Source organism: Staurois parvus, unplaced genomic scaffold (assembly GCF_062004578.1).
Source record: "Staurois parvus isolate SC_StPar_1 unplaced genomic scaffold, SC_StPar_1.0 ptg000365l, whole genome shotgun sequence".
NCBI classification, from domain to species: Eukaryota; Metazoa; Chordata; class Amphibia; order Anura; family Ranidae; genus Staurois; species Staurois parvus.
The window spans coordinates 6,691,704-6,713,810 of NW_028318161.1; the positions used below are offsets into that span (position 1 = coordinate 6,691,704).

Consider the following 22,107-nt stretch of genomic DNA (forward strand, 5'->3'; position numbering starts at 1 on the left):
AAGTTCATTTATTTCAGTGATGCAACTTAAAAGGTGAAACTAATATAGGAGATAGACTCATTACATGCAAAGCAAGATAGTTCAAGCTGTGAAGTATCATAATTGTGATGATTTTGGCTTACAGCTCATGAAAACCCCAAATCCACAATCTCAGAAAATTAGAATATTGTGAAAAGGTGCAATATTCTTGGCTCAAGGTGTCCCAAAGGGTTCCTGAGCTTTTAAATGGTCTCTCAATCTGGTTCAGTAGGAATCACAATCATGGGAAAGACTGCTGACCTGACAGTTGTGCAGAAAACCATCATTGACACCCTCCATAAGGAGGGAAAGCCTCAAAAGGTAATTGCAAAAGAAGTTAGATGTTCCCAAAGTGCTGTATCAAAGCACATTAATAGAAAGTTATGTGGAAGGGAAAAGTGTGGAAGAAAAAGGTGCACAAGCAGCAGGGATGACCGCAGCCTGGAGAGGATTGTCAGGAAAAGGCCATTCAAAAGTGTTGGGGACTTTCACAAGGAGTGGACTGAGGCTGGAGTCAGTGCATCAAGAGCCACCACAAACAGGGATCCTGGACATGGGCTTTAAATGTCGTATTCCTCCTGAACAACAAGCCGCTCCTGAACAACAAACAACGTCAGAATTGTCTTACCTGGGCTAAAGAAAAACAGACCTGGTCTGTTGCTCAGTGGTCCAAAGTCCTCTTTTCTGATGAGAGCAACTTTTGCATCTCATTTGGAAACCAAGGATCCAGAGTATGGAGGAAGAATGGAGAGACACACACTGCAAGATGCTTGAAGTCCAGTCTGTGTTGATTTGGGGAGCCATGTCATCTGCTGGTGTTGGTCCACTGTGCTTCATTAATTCCTGGATCAACGCAGCCATCTACCAGGAGATTTTGGAGCACTTCATGCTTCCTTCTGCAGACGAGCTTTATGGGGATGCTGACTTCATTTTCCAGCAGGACTTGGCACCTGCCCACACTGCCAAAAGCACCAAAACCTGGTTCAATGACCGTGGGATTACTGTGCTTGATTGGCCAGCAAACTCGCCTGACCTGAACCCCATAGAGAATCTATGGGGCATTGCCAAGAGAAAGAGGAGAGACATGAGACCGAACAATGCAGAAGAGCTCAAGGCCGCTATTGAAGCATTGTGTCTTCCATAACACCTGAGCAGTGCCACAGGCTGATAGCTTCCATGCCACGCCGCATTGACAGTAATTGCTGCAAAAGGGGCCCAAACCAAGTACTGAGTACATATGCATGCTTATACTTTTCAGAGGTCCGATATTGTTCTATGTACAATCCTTGTTGAATTGATTGCATGTAATAATCTAATTTTCTGAGATTGTGGATTTGGGGTTTTCATGAGCTGTAAGCCATAATCATCACAATTATGACAAATCATGGCTTGAACTATCTTGCTTTGCATGTAATGAGTCTATCTCATATATTAGTTTCACCTTTTAAGTTGCATTACTGAAATAAATGAACTTTTGCACGATAATTCTAATTTTTCGAGTTTCACCTGTATACCTATAAAACAGATCTCATGCAATATTGTGGATGGACCGAGCTAATACAATATCTGTGTGTGGTGTTCATATAGACTTTGTACAATATCGGTGTGTGGGTGTACTTATGTAGCTTGTACAATATCTGTGTGGATGTACGTACATATGGAGCTTGTACAATATCTGCATGTGGGTGTACTTATAAAGCTCGTACAATATCTGTGTGGATGTACATATAGAACATGTACTATATTTGTTGGTAGGTATACATATAGAGCTTGTACAATATCTGCATGTGGGTGTACTTATAGAGCTCCTACAATATCTGTGTGGATGTACATATGGACCTCGTGAAATACATGGGTTTGACGGTTTCCAGGAGAACGGTACTTGCCTGACTGCCTTGTGCCAAGTGTAAAGTTTGGTAGAGGGGGGATTATGGTGTGGGGTTGTTTTTTAGGGGTTGGGCTTGGCTCCTTAGTTCCAATGAAGGGGAAGCTTATGTTGTCAGCATACCAAGACATTTTGGAAAATGTTATGCTGCCAACTTTGTGGGAACAGTTTCGGGATGGTCCCTTCCTGTTCCAACATGACTGCACATCAGTGCACAAAGCAAGGTCCATAAAGACATGGATGATCGAGTTTGGGGTGGAGTTCAGATCTGACCTCAACCCAATAGAACACCTTTGGGATGAATAAGAGCGGAGACTGCGAGCCAGACCTTCTCATCCAACATCAGTGCCTGACCTCACAAAAGTGCTTCTGGAAGAATGGTCCAACATTCCCATAGACACACTCCTAAACCTTGTGGGCAGCCTTCCCAGAAGAGTTGAAGCTGTTATAGCTGTAAAGGGTGGGCCAACTCAATATTGAACCCTACAAACTAAGACTGGGATGCCATTAAAGTTCATGTGTAAAGGCCGGTGTCCCAATACTTTTGGCAATCTAGTGTATAGCTTATACAATATCTGTGTGTGGGTGTACATATAGAGCTCATACAATATCTGGGTGTGGATGTATGTATACAGCTCATACAATATCTGTGTGTGGAAGTACATCTTCTAGATTGTAAACTCGAAAGAGCAGGGCCCTCGATCCCCTCATGTTTTGCATTGTATTGTTCTGTCACATGTTCTGTCCCCCTTTGTAATGTACAGTGCTGAGTGAACTATTGGCGCTTTATAAATACTGTATAATAATAATAATATAGAGCTCATACAATATCTGTGTATGGGTGTACTTATAGAGCTCATACAATATCTTTGTATGGGTGTACATATAGAGCTCATACAATATCTGTGTATGGGTGTACATATAGAGCTCATACAAATATATGTGTGTGGGTGTACATATAGAGCTCATACAATATCTGTGTGTGGAAGTACATATAGAGCTCATACAATATCTTTGTATGGGTGTACATATAGAGCTATTACAATATATATGTGTGTGGGTGTACATATAGAGCTCATACAATATATGTGTGTGGGTGTACATATAGAGCTCATACAATATCTGTGTGTGGGTGTACATATAGAGCTCATACAATATCTGTGTGTGGGTGTACATACAGAGCTCATACAATATCTGTGTGTGGGTGTACATATAGAGCTCATACAATATCTGTGTGTGGGTGTACATATAGAGCTCATACAATATCTGTGTGTGCATGTACATATAGACCTCATACAATATATGTGTGTGCATGTACATATAGAGCTCATACAATATATATGTGTGTGTATGTACATATAGAGCTCATACAATATATGTGTGTGGGTGTACATATAGAGCTTATACAACATCTGTGTGTGGGTGTACATATACAGCTCTTGCAGTAACTCTGTGGATATATAAATAGATTTTGTACAATAACTGGGGACTAGCATAGAGAAAAACCTCATACAATATCTCTTTTTGGATGTATAGATAGACTTCGTACAATATCTGAGTGGAGGTAAAGATGGACCTCGTACAATATCTGTGTGGATGTATAGGTAGACTTCTGTAAGTGGAGGTACAGAGATACCTCATACAATAGCTGTGAGCTAAGGTACAGCCAGACCTCATGATATCTGTGTGTGCATGCAGAGTTGGACCTCATCAGATACCTGTGTGCAGGCCTTATTAAAATCTTTGAGAGCGTGTAGGAACAGGCTTCATATGATATTTGTGAGCAGGTGTACAATTGGAGCATATACAATATCTGTGCACAAGTGTACAACCAGAGCTTGTACGATATGAGAGAGTAAATGTACAGCCAGAACTCAAACAATTTCTGTGAATGGGTGTATGGCCAGTGTTTGTACAATATCTGTAAGTGGGTGCATGGTTGGATATAGTAGGATATCTGTCAAGGGGTATATAACTGATCCCCGCACTATATCTGTGAGTGGGCAAGTGTGTGGCCAGACCCTGTATGATACCATGTGAGCAGGTGTGCACACAACCCTCATGTAGGACCAGACCTCGTACAAGTTCTGTGGGCAACTGTATGATATTTATGAGCGGATGTAGGGACAGATTTCTATGATTTCTGTTAGTGGGTGTACAGACAGACCAAAAGCAAATGTATGAAAGTGTGAAGCTTCTGGGCTAGGTGTGAACCAATATCTGTGTTGAAGGAAAAGAGAAGTATGGGGTTGGGAACTGCTCTCACTTTCATCCAAATACTGGACAATGAACAAGATAAAATGAATATGATGCACTCCCCCTTTAAATGATAAAGACAATCCCTGGAATTCATGAAGATTGGCGCAGACAGATTTTGAAAGTGTCTCTCACACATTCAAAAAGTGGTGAAGAGTGCGCCAAATTCATGTACCTGCCTAAAACATGTACTTAAATTTGACTCATGCTGTGCCACTTTTGGAATATTCAGACATTTGTACAATCTTGAAATTGGCTCATGTGGCACCGTGCAACCTAATCGTAAACTCCCAACTTAGAAAAGGGGAGAAAGCCTGCTTGAGAAATGATGAATTGCTTGCAGTGAGGTGGAAGGAAAATGGGATGTTTCCATCCTGTCTTCCATTCACGCTAACACGATGACCCAAATTAGCACGGTATCTGGCATTGTTGAGAAACCATTCTATGCCCACGACTATGACTATAACCTTGACATAGGAGGGGTGGACTTCAACAACCAAATGATGAATCAATACCTAGTTTCCCTCAAAGTTTGACACTGGTACAAAAAGGTGTCTATTTATATTTTTCAATTGGCTATATATACAGTTAGGTCCATATATATTTGGACTATATATTTGGACACAGGCAAAATTTTAGCTTTTTCCAGGTATTTACCAAACATGTTCAAGCTATAGTTATATAATGGATATGGGCTGAAAGTGCACACTCTTAGGTTTAATTTGAAGGTATGAACATCCAAATTGGAGGAAGGGTTTAGGAATTGCAGCTCTTAAGAGTAGCCATCCCCCTTTTTCAAGGGACCAAAAGTAATTGGACAAATGAATATAATCATGAATAAAATGTTCATTTTTAATATTTTGTTGAGAATCCTTTAATGGCAATGACTGCCTGAAGTCTGGAACCCATGGACATTACCAGAGACTGGGTTTCCTCCTTTCTGATGCTTTGCCAGGCTCGCAGCTGTCTTCAGTTGTTCTTTGTTTGTGGGTCTTTCTGCCTTTAGTTTTGCCTTCAGCAAGTGAAATGCATGCTCAATTGGGTTGAGATAAGGTGATTGACTCGGCCATTGCAGGACATTCCACTTCTTTTCCTTCAAAAGCTCATGGGTTGCTTTTGCAGTGTGTTTTGGATCATTGTCCATCTGTACTGTGAAGCGCCGTCCAATCAACTTTGCTGCATTTGGCTGAATCTGGGCTGACAGTATATCTCTAAATAGGATAAAAACAAGCGCTGGATCTGAAAGATTCAAGCCGCTAGCATAAAGGTAAACCTTGTATAACCTCTTCATAGAAAATAAAATAAAGCACAAAATGCAGCGCTTGAGTGTATAGTAAGGAAAATTTACATATGCACAACAGAAATGGAAGGAAATACATTAGTGGTATGACATGCACCAGGTTTAACGTACATAAATTAATGTAAACAGTGGTCGGGTAAGTAATAAAGATTCATCCAACCAATCGAAGCGCATATAGTGATAGGGATGTTAGAGTCATTAGATCTAGGGGTACATCCGAGTGCCAATCAAATCGTGACTTCTGTGATAGGAGAATAGCTGTAAAATGCACTAACCAGATAGCGCAAGCCAAAGCGCATTGGAGTATAATGACCTACTCCTGGTCACAGCCAAAAGGTCATCAGCGTAGAGCCCTCAGGAACAACTGTGCACAACTCTTGCCGTCTCCTACCACCAGGGGGAGTGCGCCTCTTTACAGTAACACGAATATGCCTTATATCATCTATCGCCAGGGGTGGTGTGCTTTCATATCAGGAGACCACCTTAGAGACTTAGCAATAAGACCCAAAAGAGAGAAATCTTGATAGTGTAGTATTTTTATTCAAGAGATTGGTAAAAACAGGTAGCACACTTACATAGTAATATCCAAAGAAGCTGATTCACAGAATCCAAAAAGATGGCCGACAGTCAGATGCATGGACCATGTAGGTAACAAGTGGTAGGAGAGGTATCCTTATTTCTAACGCGTTTCGTGGCAAGAGCACATTATCAAAGGCCCTACAAAACACCATTCAGCTGCAGCACCGATCTGTCTATTTTGGCAGCAACAGGGTCTTTCTCTCAGAATATACGTCACTGCTGGATGAGATTTTTCATTGACAGTTAAAAAAAGAACATAAATGTCCAAGAATGGGGGCCTGGGGTGGTCAGTGGGTGGATCGTTCCTATGCTTCAGCATATATTTTTATATATTCAGAGAGAAAGACCCTGTTGATGCCAACGGTTTGTAAATAAATACAAAAAAAAAGATAAATATTAAAAAATAAAAGGAAAAATAAAGAAAAAATACCTAGATCAAGGTTTGATCTAGTTCAGTGCCAGGTTAATGTGTTTGGGTCAAGCGCAGGATTAAAGGTCAGGATTTTATTTTTTTTTTAAATTGGTATCAGTGTCAGTTAGTGTCAGTGTGTTTTAGGAAAAAAAAACAAAATGCACACTATTGATTCTGGGCTGTAGTACAGGTACAAACAAATAACATACACATACAGTGAGGTTCGAAAGTTTGGGCACCCCAGCTAAAAATTTGTATTAATGTGCATAAAGAAGCCAAGGAAAGATGGAAAAATCTCCAAAAGGCATCAAATTACAGATTAGACATTCTTATAATGTCAACAAAAGTTAGATTTTATTTCCATCATTTACACTTTCAAAATAACAGAAAACAAACAAATGGCGTCTGCAAAAGTTTGGGCACCCTGCAGAGTTAATATCTTGTACTGCCCCCTTTGGCAAGTATCACAGCTTGTAAATGCTTTTGTAGCCAGCCAAGAGTCTTTCAATTCTTGTTTGAGGTATCTTTGCCCATTCTTCCTTACAAAAGTCTTCCAGTTCTTTGAGATTTCTGGGCTGTCTGTCACGCACTGCTCTTTTAAGGTCTATCCATAGATTTTCAATTATGTTGAGGTCAGGAGATTGTGAAGGCCATGGCAAAACCTTCAGTTTACGCCTCTTGATGTAATCCCCTGTGGTTTCGAGGTGTGTTTAGGATCATTATCCATTTGTAGAAGCCATCCTCTCTTTAACTTCAGCTTTTTCACAGATGGCATCAAGTTACCATTCAAAATTTGCTGAAATTTTATTGAATCCATTTTTCCTTCTACTCGTGATGTTCCCTGTGCCACTGGCTGCAACACAACCCCAAAGCATGATTGATCCAACCCCATGCTTAACAGTTGGACAGAGGTTCTTTTCATTAAATTCTGTGCCCCTTCTTCTCCAAACGTACCGTTGCTCATTCCAGCCAAAAAGTTCAATTTTAACCTCATCGGTCTACAGAACTTGTTTCCAAAATGCATCAGGCTTGTCTATATGATTTTTGTGGTGAGGACGTAGAAGAGGTTTTCTTCTGATGACTCTTCCATGAAGACCATATTTGTACAAGTATCTCTTTATAGTGGAATAGTGTACCACAACTCCAGTGTCTGCCAGATCTTTCTGGAGGGATCGTGCAGTCAAACGTGGGTTTTGAATTGTTTTTCTCACAATCCTGCGAGCTGTTCTGTCTGATATTTTTCTTGGTCTTCCAGATCTTGCTTTAGCTTCCACTGTTCCTGATGACTGCCATTTCTTAATTACATTCCGAACAGAGGATATTGACATCTGAAAACGCTTTGCTATCTTCTTATAGCCTTCTCCAGCTTTGTGAGCGTCAACTATTTTCAGTTTCAGTTTTCTAGACAACTGCTTAGAAGAACCCATGGTGCTGATTGTTGGGGCAAGGTCAGATGAGTCTGGGCATTTAAAACCTTTGAGATTGACATCACCTGGTCTTCCCAGACGATGATTGAGAACAATCCATGACACTGGCAGGTCTCAGCTTTGCAAAGGGGGCAGTGCATGCTATAAATTCTGCAGGGTGCCCAAACTTTTGCAGACGCCATTTTTTTGTTTTCTGTTATTTTGAAAGTGTAAATGATGGAAATAAAATCTAACTTTTGTTGACATATTATAAGAATGTCTAATATGTAATTTGATGCCTTTTGGAGATTTTTCCATCTTTCCTTGGCATCTTTATGCACATTAATACAAATTTTTAGCTGGGGTGCCCAAACTTTCGATCCCCACTGTATATAATATTGCTGCAATCGTCAAGAGCTTTAAAATTTATTGTGGGTTGTTCTTTGTTGGTAAGTTATGGTAGTAACAAGAAACACACAGCTAAATTAAAAAAAAACATTTTTTTTTACTATTTTGGGCCGGTTTTCCTTTGAGAATAAATAAAAAAGATCAGGAGCTATCCATTACCATTTACCACTAAATGAAAGCCCAATTTGTCCTAAAAAAAAAAAAAAAAAACAAGGTATAATTCACCTATATGTACAAAATAGTTTTGATGATATGTTTGGTTTTACTAACACATGTCAAAGTGTAAAATTTTACTTAGGCTTTAAGACTAGTTTTACCCTTAGGCATGAAGGGGTTAATGTGCTTCTTCTTGTAGCTCCTTTATTGCCTTGGGGGTATGTTTTGGGTCATTGTATGTATGACCCATCCACCATACATTTTCAGTGTTCTAGCTGAGGAAAGAAAGTTCACATCCAAGATTTTACAATACACTGTCCCGTCTATTGGCCCCTCAATGCTGAAAATTTGGCCTGTACCTTCAACAGAGAAACAGTCCCAAAGCATAATGTTTCCACCTCCGTACTTGACTGTAGGGATGGTGTCCTTATGGTCATAGTCAGCATTTTCTTCCTTCAAACATGGCGAGTCAAGTTAATGCCAAAGAGCTGAATTTTGGTCTCATCTGACTACAGCACTTTCTCCCAGTCTTTCTCTGAATCATTCAGATGTTCCTTGGCAAACTTCAGATGGGCCTGTACATGTGCCTTCTTGAGGAGGGAGACCTTTTGGGCGCTGCAGGATTTCAATCCATGGCGGCGTATTGTGTTACCAGTGGTTTGTTTGGGGACTGTGGTCCGAACTGCCTTGAGATCATTCACAAGCTCCTCTCGTGTAGTTCTGGGCTGAACCCTCACTTTTCTCATGATCATACTTACCCCATGGGGTGAAATCTTGCATGGAGCTCCAGACCGAGGGTGATTGATGGTTATTTTGTATTTCTTCCATTTGCAAATAATCACTCCAACAGTTGTCTCCTTCTCACCAAGCTTCTTGCTGATGGTCTTGTAGCACATTTCAGCCTTGTAGAGGTCTACAATCTTGTCCCCGATATCCTTTGACAGCTCTTTGGTCTTGCCCATGATGATGAGGTTTGAATGGAAAAAAAGATTCTGTGGACAGGTGTCTTTTATACACATAACAAGTTGTCGTTAGGAGCACCTTCTTAAATTGACAGGACTAATCTGTGTACCACATGAGCACATAGCCAGTCTGTGGTAGCCAGAATTATTGCTGGTTGGTGGGAGATCAAATACCTATTTTACTCACTGAACTGCAACTAAATTTCTGGATTTATGGTTGATATTCTGTCTCTATCATTTAAAATGCACCTATGATAAAATTTACAGATCCTTCATTTCTTTGTAAGTGGGCAATCTGCATGGGATCAAATAATTATTTTCCCCACTGCATACTTACCTATTCTGAAGATCTCAGGATCAGCGTCAGTGGCAGCTTCTGTGTAGAGGAGGCAGGCATTTCCATGGCACATGCCTCATGTTTGAGCACAAATATACCTTTGACACTGCAAAGTGAAGATTTACTCTACTATAGACTGTGCATACTAAGCAACAAATGACACCATGAAACTACAGGTGCATTGTACATCTTATGCTGGTGGAAAATGGTGGAATCCTTGCCCCAGTGTTCCCTCTGAGGCTATTTTTGTGTACACAGAGAAGGTGAAGAAATTCCGCTTTCAGGACAATGACTGCGAAGATAGTGACACTCCGCTACTGACACAACCAGCAACACGTCATGTGATTAGCAAATTTCATCAAGCTCACTCATCAAAGTTCACTGTAGAAAGTAAACAGCCAGAGGTGCAGAGTAAACACCGACACCCAGCACATCCCTGTCCCAACCTGACAGAAAAGTCACACCCCGGTAGACATTTCATATCAGCTTTGTAACCAGCATTAAAATGTTACTAAACCAAGGACCCTGCATTCATTAAATCTGGTCTCCCACAGTACACACAACATGGAAATGCAGTTATTTTAGTAAATATAAACTGCTAAATACCTTTTCTTACTAGCAGAATATAGCAGTCTTGCGACTTCTATCAGTGTACAGCAGAGCACTGGTTAAAGCTTGTAGGAGGAGACTTCATTCTGCTCTGACTGTCCTATGAGGCTGCATAACCCCTGACTCTCTGTCTGGACAGTGCTGATTGGCTCTGTGCTGATCACCCTCCCAAAGAAAAAAAAAAACCTCTAGCAATACACACTAAATTGAGCATGTGCAGAGTGACTCCTACAGCTCTGTACTATCAGCAGACAGATTAGGGACAGTAGAAGGGGAGTATCAGAGAAGACAGGATCAAACAGCCTTTTTACACAATGCAGAGAATTCACCCCTCAAGTTCCACAGTGAGTATAACAAGCATACTTTACCGCACATACACACTGATTTTACTGATGTGGGTTTAGTAACACTTTACAATTCCACTTAAGAGTATTGTTTCAGATTTGATTTAATCGGTAAGGGATACAATAATATATCTTCTGGAGTTGCATACGAACTGTGGGGAAGACTTTTTACTGTTGTTTGAGCTCTTAAGGTGTGTCTAAAAGAAAAAAATAAATCATGATTCCTGTCCTGGGCCTGTAATAGACAGCAAAGCCTGCCCGTGACATGGAGCTGCTCCTGTGCTACCCATCAATGCAGTCCAATTCATCTGTGATGGCAAACCTAATGGGACCCTAAGCCCACTGTGTGCTATTTAAAAAGATCAGCACGCTCCTTCATCTGCTATATTTTGCAGCTCATCTAATGTTTAAAAGTTTGTCTGGTAAAGTTATGACATTGAACACTGAGCAGTTTCATAGAATGAAACAAATAAGAATGACGAGGAAACCCCTTCTGATGCTCCTCTCCACGGGGAATAAAGGATTGCATCCAGTTCAGGGTGGAGTAAAGAACTACTGAAATTTACAGTGAAAAAAAAATAAAAAAAATTGTGAGGTTCAACAACAGTCTTTTGTATTATAAAAACACCATATAAAACCATAGATAAAGTCCTTCCAGACTTCCAGATGTATAGAGTATCCAGAGGGAAAACAAAACATTGACCACCTGTAAGAGTGCTACAGCGTGTCAGAACCCAGAGAAATGATCCTCCACCTTCAATGAGCACACACAGCCTCTTGCCGCATAGTTATGACCACCAAAGCCAAGCAGCCAAAAACTCATTCAGATATCAGGATATGATGGCCAGACGTCCAGGCTCCCACTCCACAGGTACACATATGAAGCAAGACTTTCCGCAGGACCAAGGACCACTCCACCAGGATAGAAAGCTATCTCACAATAGTATGTAAGCCAGAGATAAAACAAAACCATCTCATAGTGTAGCAAATAGCGGTTCACATATTTATTCAAAAGTAATGCACTCACATATGTCAAATGTAAATCGGCATATCACATAAAAATAGAAGATTTACAAACAAGATGGCCACAATCCATTGCATGATGACGTCACACGCGGTAGCACCATCCTACGCGTTTCGTCATTAAAAAACCCCGTCGTTGGGGCAACTATTCCAAATGTCTTTATAGAGAAGAGAAATGGCTACAATTGCTATTTGTCGCCAAAGGAAAAACAGCTAAATATTGATTTTGGAATTTGGCAAACAGGTTCTGCAGTACCCTGTAGGAGCTGCACCCCTACAGCAAAACATGGCAAAATTTCTCCATATGATCCTTGGACTGCGGACTTCATAATAAATAAGCACTCTGGCCTACGGGAAGGACAAGACATTTTTATTATTGATTGATATCTGCTGTCACCTCCGTTATGGATATTGCCTTAAAAATGCAGAGCTGCTGAAATGACCAAATAGAAATATCAATTCATTTTACAGTTCTATAACCAAATAATGCAAAGTTGACATTTTACCCATGAAGATCAGTAAAATATTGGCTTATACACCCTAAAGGTTATAGTCTACAACTCGACGTAAGAGCAACATATATAGAAGCTCTGCCCACCACATCAGCAGTCCATATACTGTCCATACTTACCTGGGCACCTCTATGCACAAAGAGATTTATGTCAGGAACAGGAAGTGACTCTTCCCTGGACACGGAGATGAAGAAGCTAGAGAGGGATTAGCTTGGATTAGGAACGATTATTGCAGTCAGTTTCTCTGGCATATGCACTGGGGACGTATAAACAGGAGCCCAGGGACTCGTGTTTGTTTATGGAGGAGAAACTGCTAAATTTCATACAATTCCCTCTAAACTGGGTCACCAGAGGCATTTAAAGAGAAGCAGCGCCTGAGCTCCCACATTTTTAAATCGGCAGCAGTTTCCTGACAGGAATAATCCTCCTCTCCATTTCTCCATTCACAGGGGATTAAAAAGGTGCTTATAAGTCTGCCATGAGTAGTACAAAGGAAAACTGACATGAAAATTCCTCTTAGCGATGAAAGCTATACTACAGTCAGAACTGAAAATGTTCAGGAGACGTGGCCTTCCTGTCAAGTGGCTCTTACTGCCATCCCAGCATTCATCCTCTGTACCCACCTGCCCTGACAGATAAATACTTATGGTTGCTGGAATCCGCATCTCCTTAATCACATTCAGTATGAGCCTTCGAAAATTCAAGTGCTTTGTCCACACACTAGAGGACAAAAGGGATCTGGCACAGAAAATATTCAAGTAAAAAGAGGCTGCTGTCCCCCAGAAGATCCTTTCTACTTGTTTGTGACTGATTCCTTGATGGCAACCAGATGGAAAAGCCAATAAAAATGAGAACAGTTGTTAAGAGACAGCCTGCAACTGAATCCAGAGACAGATAGAATAAAGAGAAATCTATGGGTGGGTGGGAAGACCCTTTTCAGTAGATGTAGTAGGACTATAAATTGGATACTTAAGAATACATAAAAGGTAGACTTAACATATCCATAGAACACCTACCACCTACAAAGGGTGGGGGCCAAAGAATTGGGACTTTACATGTGCCACCAAGAAATTATATACATCAATATATAAAATCAATATCTTCCTTATTATGCAATTAAAAAAGCGGGTGACAAAATGAAATACAAACATAAAATATAATAATGTGTAGATCATAGCCCAAAGTTGGAAATACTGTAAAAACATTAAACATGTAAAATTCCTGCCACTTTGCCATGGCAATCTACGTCATTAAGGATGTCCCATTGACTCCTGGGATATTGGTGTCAATCCCAGGAATCAATGGGCATCTTCGCTTCTGGCATCGTGTTATTTAAAAACTGGGAATGACGCGGTTACAGGCGTTAGGCGTCAACAACTCTATGTGCCGCGACGTGATTACAGCGCAGGCCCGAGAACTAGATGTGCATGCTGAGTAACCAGCTACACAAAATCCTAGAATTTAAAGGGTGATGGCTTCAGGTGCCCACACTCGGGATGACCGCCAACAGACTTGGATTCTAAGGTAATCATCCTCATAGTTAAAACAGTAAACACTCGATTTTCTTTTAAATTAATAGCCTATTTAGTGAAACTGCTGCCTAAGCTAACTAAGAATATATTTAATAAGATTTAGGTTAGGAAATTGTAGCTCTTCTTTAAGTACATGCTATTTTCTCCAATGTGGCTTCCAATATCTACGCGGTTCATTAATGAATCGCTTCCACGGGATCCATGCCTATCACATATACATTAAATCTGCCTGAGCACATGAAAAATATCATTAACACCAGGGTTGAACCATGATTCTTCCACTCAACTAGAAAACAGCATCCATCAAGTTATTGATGCATAGAATCAGGTCCCATGGTATACATTGCATCAATCCACACTGTACTAAATGCCCAAAATATGGTTATCAGTGGGAGCACCTATGTGTCCAGATTGTCAAATTATGCCACATGTGCTAGACCCATATCATTGTGACACATATATTGACATATCCCACATCAAAATGGCACCCTGGGTTGACAATGTACACCAATAACAATGTATGCCTGTAACAATGTGCAACCTTTCACTTTTTCATAGTTCGCAGCTCCAGTGGGAAAATCTTGTTGAGTTTGTTCCTAAAACACAGCTTTATGTAACAAACAAGGCCATAAAAGTAGTATTCCATCTTCTTCTCCAACAGAGGATCACAGCATCATTTCCTGATGGTATCTGGCTCATCCTCCTCACTTTGCTTTCTGAATGTGAGTGGGAATTAACCCAGAGGGTCAGTTAAACTCACACATGACTCTCACAAAACAAAAAATAGTTTCCATATCTGATGGCTCCAGCCAAACAATAATGTAATACGAGGATTGCTTTGTTACAGAAAGGAAGAGTTTGCCAATTCTGAGCACCTAAAGTGCGGGAGAGTCACATGACTCAGAGGAAACTGCAGAATAGTGACAAGCCAAGCCAGCAAACCTGCCAGGACTGGGAGATAAAGGGAGCATGACGACGGGCATAGCTTGATATGCAATGTATGTTTGGATCATCAAAATCCTATTGGTTTCGGTTTACCAGTACAAATAGCAGTTCAGTGGCTGTGTATAACCTGCTTTGCATTGTATTTCTCTGGACGCAGCAAGTACTTTTAAGGTGTCGTTGAACCGTAGGCAAAAGCATGTCAGATGTAGCCTTCTCTTGTAAAATACTGCATATGAAGACCCTTTGACATGAGCCCAAATGCCACCCACCATCCAGCATCCACACACCAAAGGTATAGCATTTAGCAGGATTTAGGTTTTCAGGTGCAGTTTAGCAGAAGGCTAATAATTCACATTTTGAGTTTACCCTGCCGGTGACACAAGGGTTTCTGTGCATGTTCAAACCAGCCACTGAAAACTGTGTGATCTCTGCCAGAAGAAGCTTCACTTAAACTCAGAAATGGAATCCAGAACAGCAGCTGGAATTGGGGGTCCTGATGCCTTAAACTTTAACCTAGAAACTTCTGCAGCTCACATAACACAGAAAAAACAAAACAAAACATTTTTGCCTTGAGTGAAAGGGTATTATTCAAGTAAACACACACAGGAAGCACTCTGTTATCAGCATATGCTCAACCTATTCTTTAGGGTCTCACCAATAGATTGAATATCAAATAGTTAAAGAATATGTAAACCCAACATTTCATATTCCTGATATGTTCCTGCTGTACCATGTATTTATATGAGAAAGTATCCTGTTCTCTTTGTATTGCGTCCTTTGTGTGAAATCCCTGATCTTCCTGCCAGTCCATCTGCTTTCCTATCAAAACTGACCACACTTGGCAGGAGAGCACAGTGTGGTCAGTTCTCTAGCTGTGCTGGAACTCATCCCGCTCTCCTCCAATGATCAGACTTGTGCCGACACATTGTGGGGCAATATTATGAACATCACTGTTAGTGTTTTGAATTTTATCCGTTGGGCAATCGGAAGCCAGTGGAGGGATTGGCAGAGAGGGGTGGCAGATACAGTGCGGTTAGTAAGGTGGATGAGTCTGGCCGCAGCAGCATATGCATTTTTGCTGAGTTTTTCCAGCTTTGCATTCAATTTAACACAATGCATTATGCGTTTTTAATGTGTTTGCACTGCGCTTTCCCCATGTCACTTCCCACTATTTTAATGCGATTTCCACTGCAACTATTGATGAAACTTTAGAGGTTCCCAAGCCTGGGTTCATGGAATTGCCTGACAAGGGAAATCCCATATTCTGACTTCAGTGCGATTTCAGGCCCATAGACTTCTATGTTATCTCACAAAGGTCGCACCAGCATAGGTAAGAAACAATTTCTATGCGACTTTGATGGATCAGTGGGTTTTTTTTTTACTTTCACCTCTCCAGTCTCATCCTTGCTGCCTAAAACCTAGGTTCACACTGAAGTGGTTTTGATATTTCCTTCCTTCAATCTATCCTTCCTTTGATCCTTCCTTTGATTGATCGACTCATCTTTTGATCAATCAATCCTTCCTCAGGTCGATTGATCCTTTGAACGACTGAATGATTAGTTAATTGATCGATCAAAGAAAAGATCGTTTGATTGAGGATTGGTCAATCGATCGAAGGAAGGCTCCAAAATCGCAAAATCCATGGATGAAGGATGACCAGGGAGGAGAGATGAGGGTTTACAAAAAAAACAAAAAACACTGAATCCATCAAAGTCAGAGGAATGCTTCTTATCTTTGTTATTCTGTGAAAATAACATATGAATTCTGTGAGATAACATAGAAGTCTATGAGGCTGAGATTGCACTAAAGTCCATCAGGTACCTTTTCCAGGGTTGATTAGAAGAGCACAAGATGATTAGAAGGGCACCATTAAATAGAATGTGATTTCCCTTATCGTGCAATTCTGTGAAGCAAAGCTTGAGAACTTACCACAGGTGCGTTGCATTTTTAATGCGTTTTTCATATGTTTTTGATGCAGTTACCATTCATTTCAATGGAGGTATGCGTTTTTGGTGAGGTTTTTTTTACCGGACAAAACATGCACCAAAAGCGGATCAGTATGAAAGCAGCCATAGAATGCAAGAATCTCTAAAGCAACTGCATTCTTCAGAAGATTGAAAGCACTGGAAATGGGTTGCATACAGCTAAATGACTTCCTCAAAAACAGTTTTTATTTCTTTTAATTGTTGCTGTTATGTCCTTTACTAGCTGTTTGAAAAACAGAAAAAGTTTAATCATGCAAATCCGGTTACACACAAACTAATCTAATTTACAGGGAGCTGTGGCGTGCATGGTATAATCACCTAGAAAAGGGATGGCAATGTTCTGAATTCCACCAACAAACCTGCATCCTGACTACACTGTAGCAATATATGAGCATTTAACAAATTCAAGAGTCGAGCCACAAAACAGGAAATTAATTTGCCAGCTGATAAACACTATTCCCAGTTTACCTCCTCTTAGACCCAGTCCAGACAGTATGGTCACCTGCTGACCTGGCATCATCCACAGACAGCTTAATTTTTCAGAGAGACGCAGAAGGTAAATCCAGCATAATTTTATTACCGATCATTTCACGACAGAGGACGTTTTTTTCAGTCTTTGGAAGTGCAAGAAGACAGTGACTTTCCTAAGCTTTATCTCTGCAAAGAACCAACACACACTGAGGGAACAGGGAAGAAACAGGGAAGCTCTAAACTAAACTAACTAGCACTAAACAGGAGGGGAGGACAGGGAGATACCAAATCACAGAGTACCAACTGTAGTGGTCCCAGACTACCACTAGATTGTCAGCATACCTGAAAACAGTAACCTGATGCAGTTCAGTACAACACAGAACAAATGCATATACTTGGGACAGAATAGTCATATTTCTGTGCACAGATGAGTTATTCCTTCATTTCAAATTTATAAGTGAAAAAAGTGATTTATTGACTGGTTCTCCAGAAACTGCCACAGTGTTCAGGGTCACAGCAAAGAAGTATTTCCATACAAAGAGCCCATACCTGGCATTGCCGTTATCCTTACCCAATGCTACACTTCATGACTAAATTCCCTGCTTGCTGTATGGAGACAGGTCCTCATGCCATTGCTGTATGGAAACAGGTCCTCATACCTTTGCTGTATGGAGACAGGTCCTCATACCTTTGCTGTATGGAGACAGGTCCTCATACCTTTGCTGTATGGAGACAGGTCCTCATACCTTTGCTGTATGGAGACAGGTCCTCATACCTTTGCTGTATGGAGACAGGTCCTCATACCTTTGCTGTATGGAGACAGGTCCTCATACCTCTCCTGTATGGAGACAGGTCCTCATACCTTTGCTGTATGGAGACAGGTCCTCATACCTTTGCTGTATGGAGACAGGTCCTCATACCATTGCTGTATGGAGACAGGTCCTCATACCATTGCTGTATGGAGACAGGTCCTCATACCATTGCTGTATGGAGACAGGTCCTCATACCATTGCTGTATGGAGACAGGTCCTCATACCCTTGCTGTATAGAGTCAGGTTCTTATACCATTGCTGTATGAAGACACACTACTGCTGTACAGACAAAAGGTACTCATACCACTGCTGCACAGACAAAGGTCCTCAAAGATCCTCATACCACTGCTGTACGAAGACAGGTCCTCATACCACTGCTGTACGAAGACAGGTCCTCATACCACTGCTGTACGAAGACAGGTCCTCATACCACTGCTGTACGAAGACAGGTCCTCATACCACTGCTGTACGAAGACAGGTCCTCATACCACTGCTGTAAAAAGACAGGTCCTCATACCACTGCTGTACAAAGACAGGTCCTCATACCACTGCTGTACGGAGACAGGTCCTCATACCACTGCTGTACGAAGACAGGTCCTCATACCACTGCTGTACGAAGACAGGTCCTCATACCACTGCTGTACGGAGACAGGTCCTCATACCACTGCTGTACGGAGACAGGTCCTCATACCACTGCTGTAAGGAGACAGGTCCTCATACCACTGCTGTATGGAGACAGGTCCTCATACCACTGCTGTAAGAAGACAGGTCCTCGAGCAACTGCTGTAAGGAGACAGGTCCTCATACCACTACTGTAAGGAGACAGGTCCTCATACCACTGCTGTATGGAGACAGGTCCTCATACCACTACTGTAAGGAGACAGGTCCTCATACCACTGCTGTATGGAGACAGGTCCTCATACCATTGCTGTATGGAGACAGGTCCTCATACCATTGCTGAATGGGGACAGACACTCATACTATTTCCACATTAAGACCAGCCTTCTTTATATCACTGTACACAGACAATTCTTTATACTGTTGCTGTATGGGGACAGGTCATCATATCTTTGCTGTATGGAAACAGGTCTTCATACAATTGCTGTATGGATAGAGAGTCCCATACAATTGCTGTACAGAGACAGGTTCTCGTGATATTGCTGTATGACAACAGCATAGCATTCATAGCTGAACACTGTAAAGTTTCTGAAACTTAGCAGAAACATTAAAAAAAACAGGTTTACATTAACTACTATCTGCTGCTAACATACTTTAGTACCAGATATATAGTTCCTTCAGTGTTTACAGGCTATGGGATGAAAATTTCTTCAGCATGGGTCATGCCTGTGCATGACTGACTAGAATGAGACCATGTAACAAGACTGAAGATCCTGAAGGTACATGGCCAGTTCACGTCAACTGTAAAGCAGTTTAGCTTAGGGGGGTGGATTTAGCAAAAGTAATAGTATGTGTATTAAAGCCTAACTCCAGCCATTTTTTTTCATTGTGGACAAAGTAGGTAAGGGACAGGATTTCTGTTCGGTTTTATTTCTGTCTCGGAATCTATTGGGGATATTTTCCCATACTTTCTGTCTCTGATACCCATGTAAGAAGAAGGTGAAACGGTCATCAAGACAGAAAAGCACAGATAATATATAAACACAAGCACATACAATTAAAGGATTGTTAAAATTTCTACCCGTCTCTACTTAAAATGTGCTTTGGTTGTGTCCCTTTTTAGAAGAAATGGTCTAATCACTTTCTGTCCTGATAGCAAATGAGGGAAAATCTTCTCAATATGAATACAGATGGCAATAAAAACTTGGCAGAGGTTCTAGCACTGCTCCATGTTATATGCAATGAAATAGATAGCTTGAGTTGGGCTATAAAAATTAAGTTTTATCAATCCTTGGAGTAAAAGTCAGAGTTGACGATAAATGCGACCTTAGGGGGAGGTGAGGGGGAGAAAGGCGAGGAGAGAATAACTACACAGCCCTGTACAGCGGGAGAAATGTATTCCAACCCATGTTTCCGTTGTAGCTGACTTTCTGTCTTTAGGCTTCATGTACATGAGCCTACTCTGACCGCCAGCCGCTGGGAAACGGAAAATGCGGTAAAAACACGGCAAACGTAGTACGTTTTTGCCACGTATTGCGTTTTCCTGCGGTCGCCGGGAAACATTCCTATCCGGAATGCGATTCTTTCGCGTTCAGGAGAGGGACGTTTAACCTCACCTAAACGCGGCAGCTCCTAAACTCTGCTAAATGCCTATGTGTACATGGACACATAGGCTATTATGGAGTTGAGTTTAGGAGCTTTGACAAAAAAAATGCCAAAAGCTTCTAAACTTTGAGTTTAGCAGATACTCGTGTACATGAAGCAATAATTCCATGAAGAATGACAGAAATGACAGAAAATGTCACCTTGTAGCAGAGTGAAGCAAACTGGCATAAACAGTCGCACTCTGGCTGAAGTTTGAGAACTTTTACACACGAGTGTGAGTAATCCCCGTGGCCCTTCCACACAAAGCAGTCTTTTTCTTTAGGTACCATAGACCTTCAGGGAATGTTATACAGGTGTTCTCCAGTCATACGTCCTTGTCTCTGCGCTTATCTGACAAAAACACTGAGCTTTTCATACTCACCAACTCTAAGGAAACCTCAAAGCTTCACCTCTAGAAGCTCACCCTCAGCCCTCTCAATTTCATAATCAGAAAATGTCTCTTCATAAGACAAATCGTTGGAGCAAAAGACATTTAAAATTCCCTTTACAAAAGACTGGTATACACACGTATAAAATTTGTCAAATTTATAGGAAGTGAAATCAAAGCTCTTTGAAGCAGCAACAAATCAGATTCTATCTTTTCCAAACTTAAGCCAGGAAATCAAAGAACCTGATAGTGAAGCTGCTACATACAGCAACCTAAGTTTGTAAAACATGTTTACCCCTCCTGGGCGGTCTGCTGCGACTTCGTGACCGACTGCGCTGCCTCTGGAGCTGCGATCTTCCCAATAAGCGGTAATAATAGGAGCGTCGTCCTGAATTTTTCCTGCTCACAGACATGGTGACCTTGCTAAGAGTCTGCAGAGGGGGATTTTTGCTCCTGAATGATTTCACCTTTTGATCAGCACTACGGATAGTTCAGCCACGTCCGGGGCTCCCACAGCTCGAAGAATCACTTATAATCTCCTTTGCTTTACAGGACATGAAAGGCTGGGGAAAGTTACAGGAAGTTTTTGGGGTGGAGGTACCTGTCCTGGACCAGGCTGTGTCCACAGAACAACGGTCCAGCCAGGCAGCGGCATGTCAGAAGTGCACAGTGAAGCCCTACAGGGTTTTCTGTACAGCATTGAAGGTAGAAGTCATGTTGACAGGGGAAGAGCAGAGTGTAATGTGAGAGGGCTGGAGAGAAACTACTCACACCCCACAGCAAGACCTCCCCTCTTACTGCTGCATAAACACTCTACACAGCAAAACCAAGCAAGCCACACAGATTGCTTATCTCACTTCCAAGTTAAATCCTAAGGACAGTCACATATGGACATCCAATCGATGGCCATGTCTATGTGAGGCAAAATCAGCATAATGATCCCCCTTTCTGTCACATTGTGAGAAAAGCTCAATCCTGGTTGGGATGACAGTTACCTAACATGTATGGGTACAATCAGGTCTTCAGAGGTGTTTAATCCCGGTTATCAGTAACCCTACAAAAAAAAAATGGTTGCAGAAATTGAAACAAAGTGCCATATACATAAAGCCAAAGGATTCAGTGGGAAATCATTGGCTGCTTCATCAAGAGACTGCCTGTGCCAGTCAGACCCAATCCCACAATGTTTGCTTCATTTACTGAAATGTATAAACTGTTTTTTCAGCAGCCACTCAGATTCAACTCTGCACAGGAAAAAATACAAATTTACAGAAGGAAAGTTTGAAATTTGTTAGAGATGTGATGGGCAGACAGCAAATCGCAGAGAATTGTTCATAATTGTTCTGATGAAGTGACAGAACATGTCACCAGGGATTGACATCTAATCTTATCAATACAAACAGGACTAGAAATTGCAGCTCAAAACAGTAATTACTATCTAACAGCAGAACACAGAGAAATGTGGGGAGCACTGGGATTCAGATGAAGAGAATTATATCATACAGCTG

The 22,107-nt window shown here is 41.3% G+C and overlaps 1 protein-coding gene across 7 annotated transcripts in view; it reads right to left on the reverse strand.

The window, feature by feature from the left end:
- The window catches only part of DAB2IP (DAB2 interacting protein), a 597,823-nt gene that overhangs the window by 477,835 nt on the left and 97,881 nt on the right, over positions 1-22,107 (reverse strand). For 2 of the 7 annotated variants that reach the window (XM_089685241.1, XM_089685240.1), the window contains exon 1: positions 20,898-21,325. The exons of 2 other annotated variants lie outside the window; for them this stretch is intronic. In XM_089685241.1, the coding sequence (XP_089541367.1) occupies positions 20,898-21,015 (118 nt within the window). In that variant the 5' untranslated portion in view covers positions 21,016-21,325. Of the gene's footprint in view, positions 1-20,897; positions 21,326-22,107 lie in introns of those variants that run through there. 3 more of the 7 variants (XM_089685239.1, XM_089685238.1, XM_089685242.1) reach the window with 2 other exon arrangements.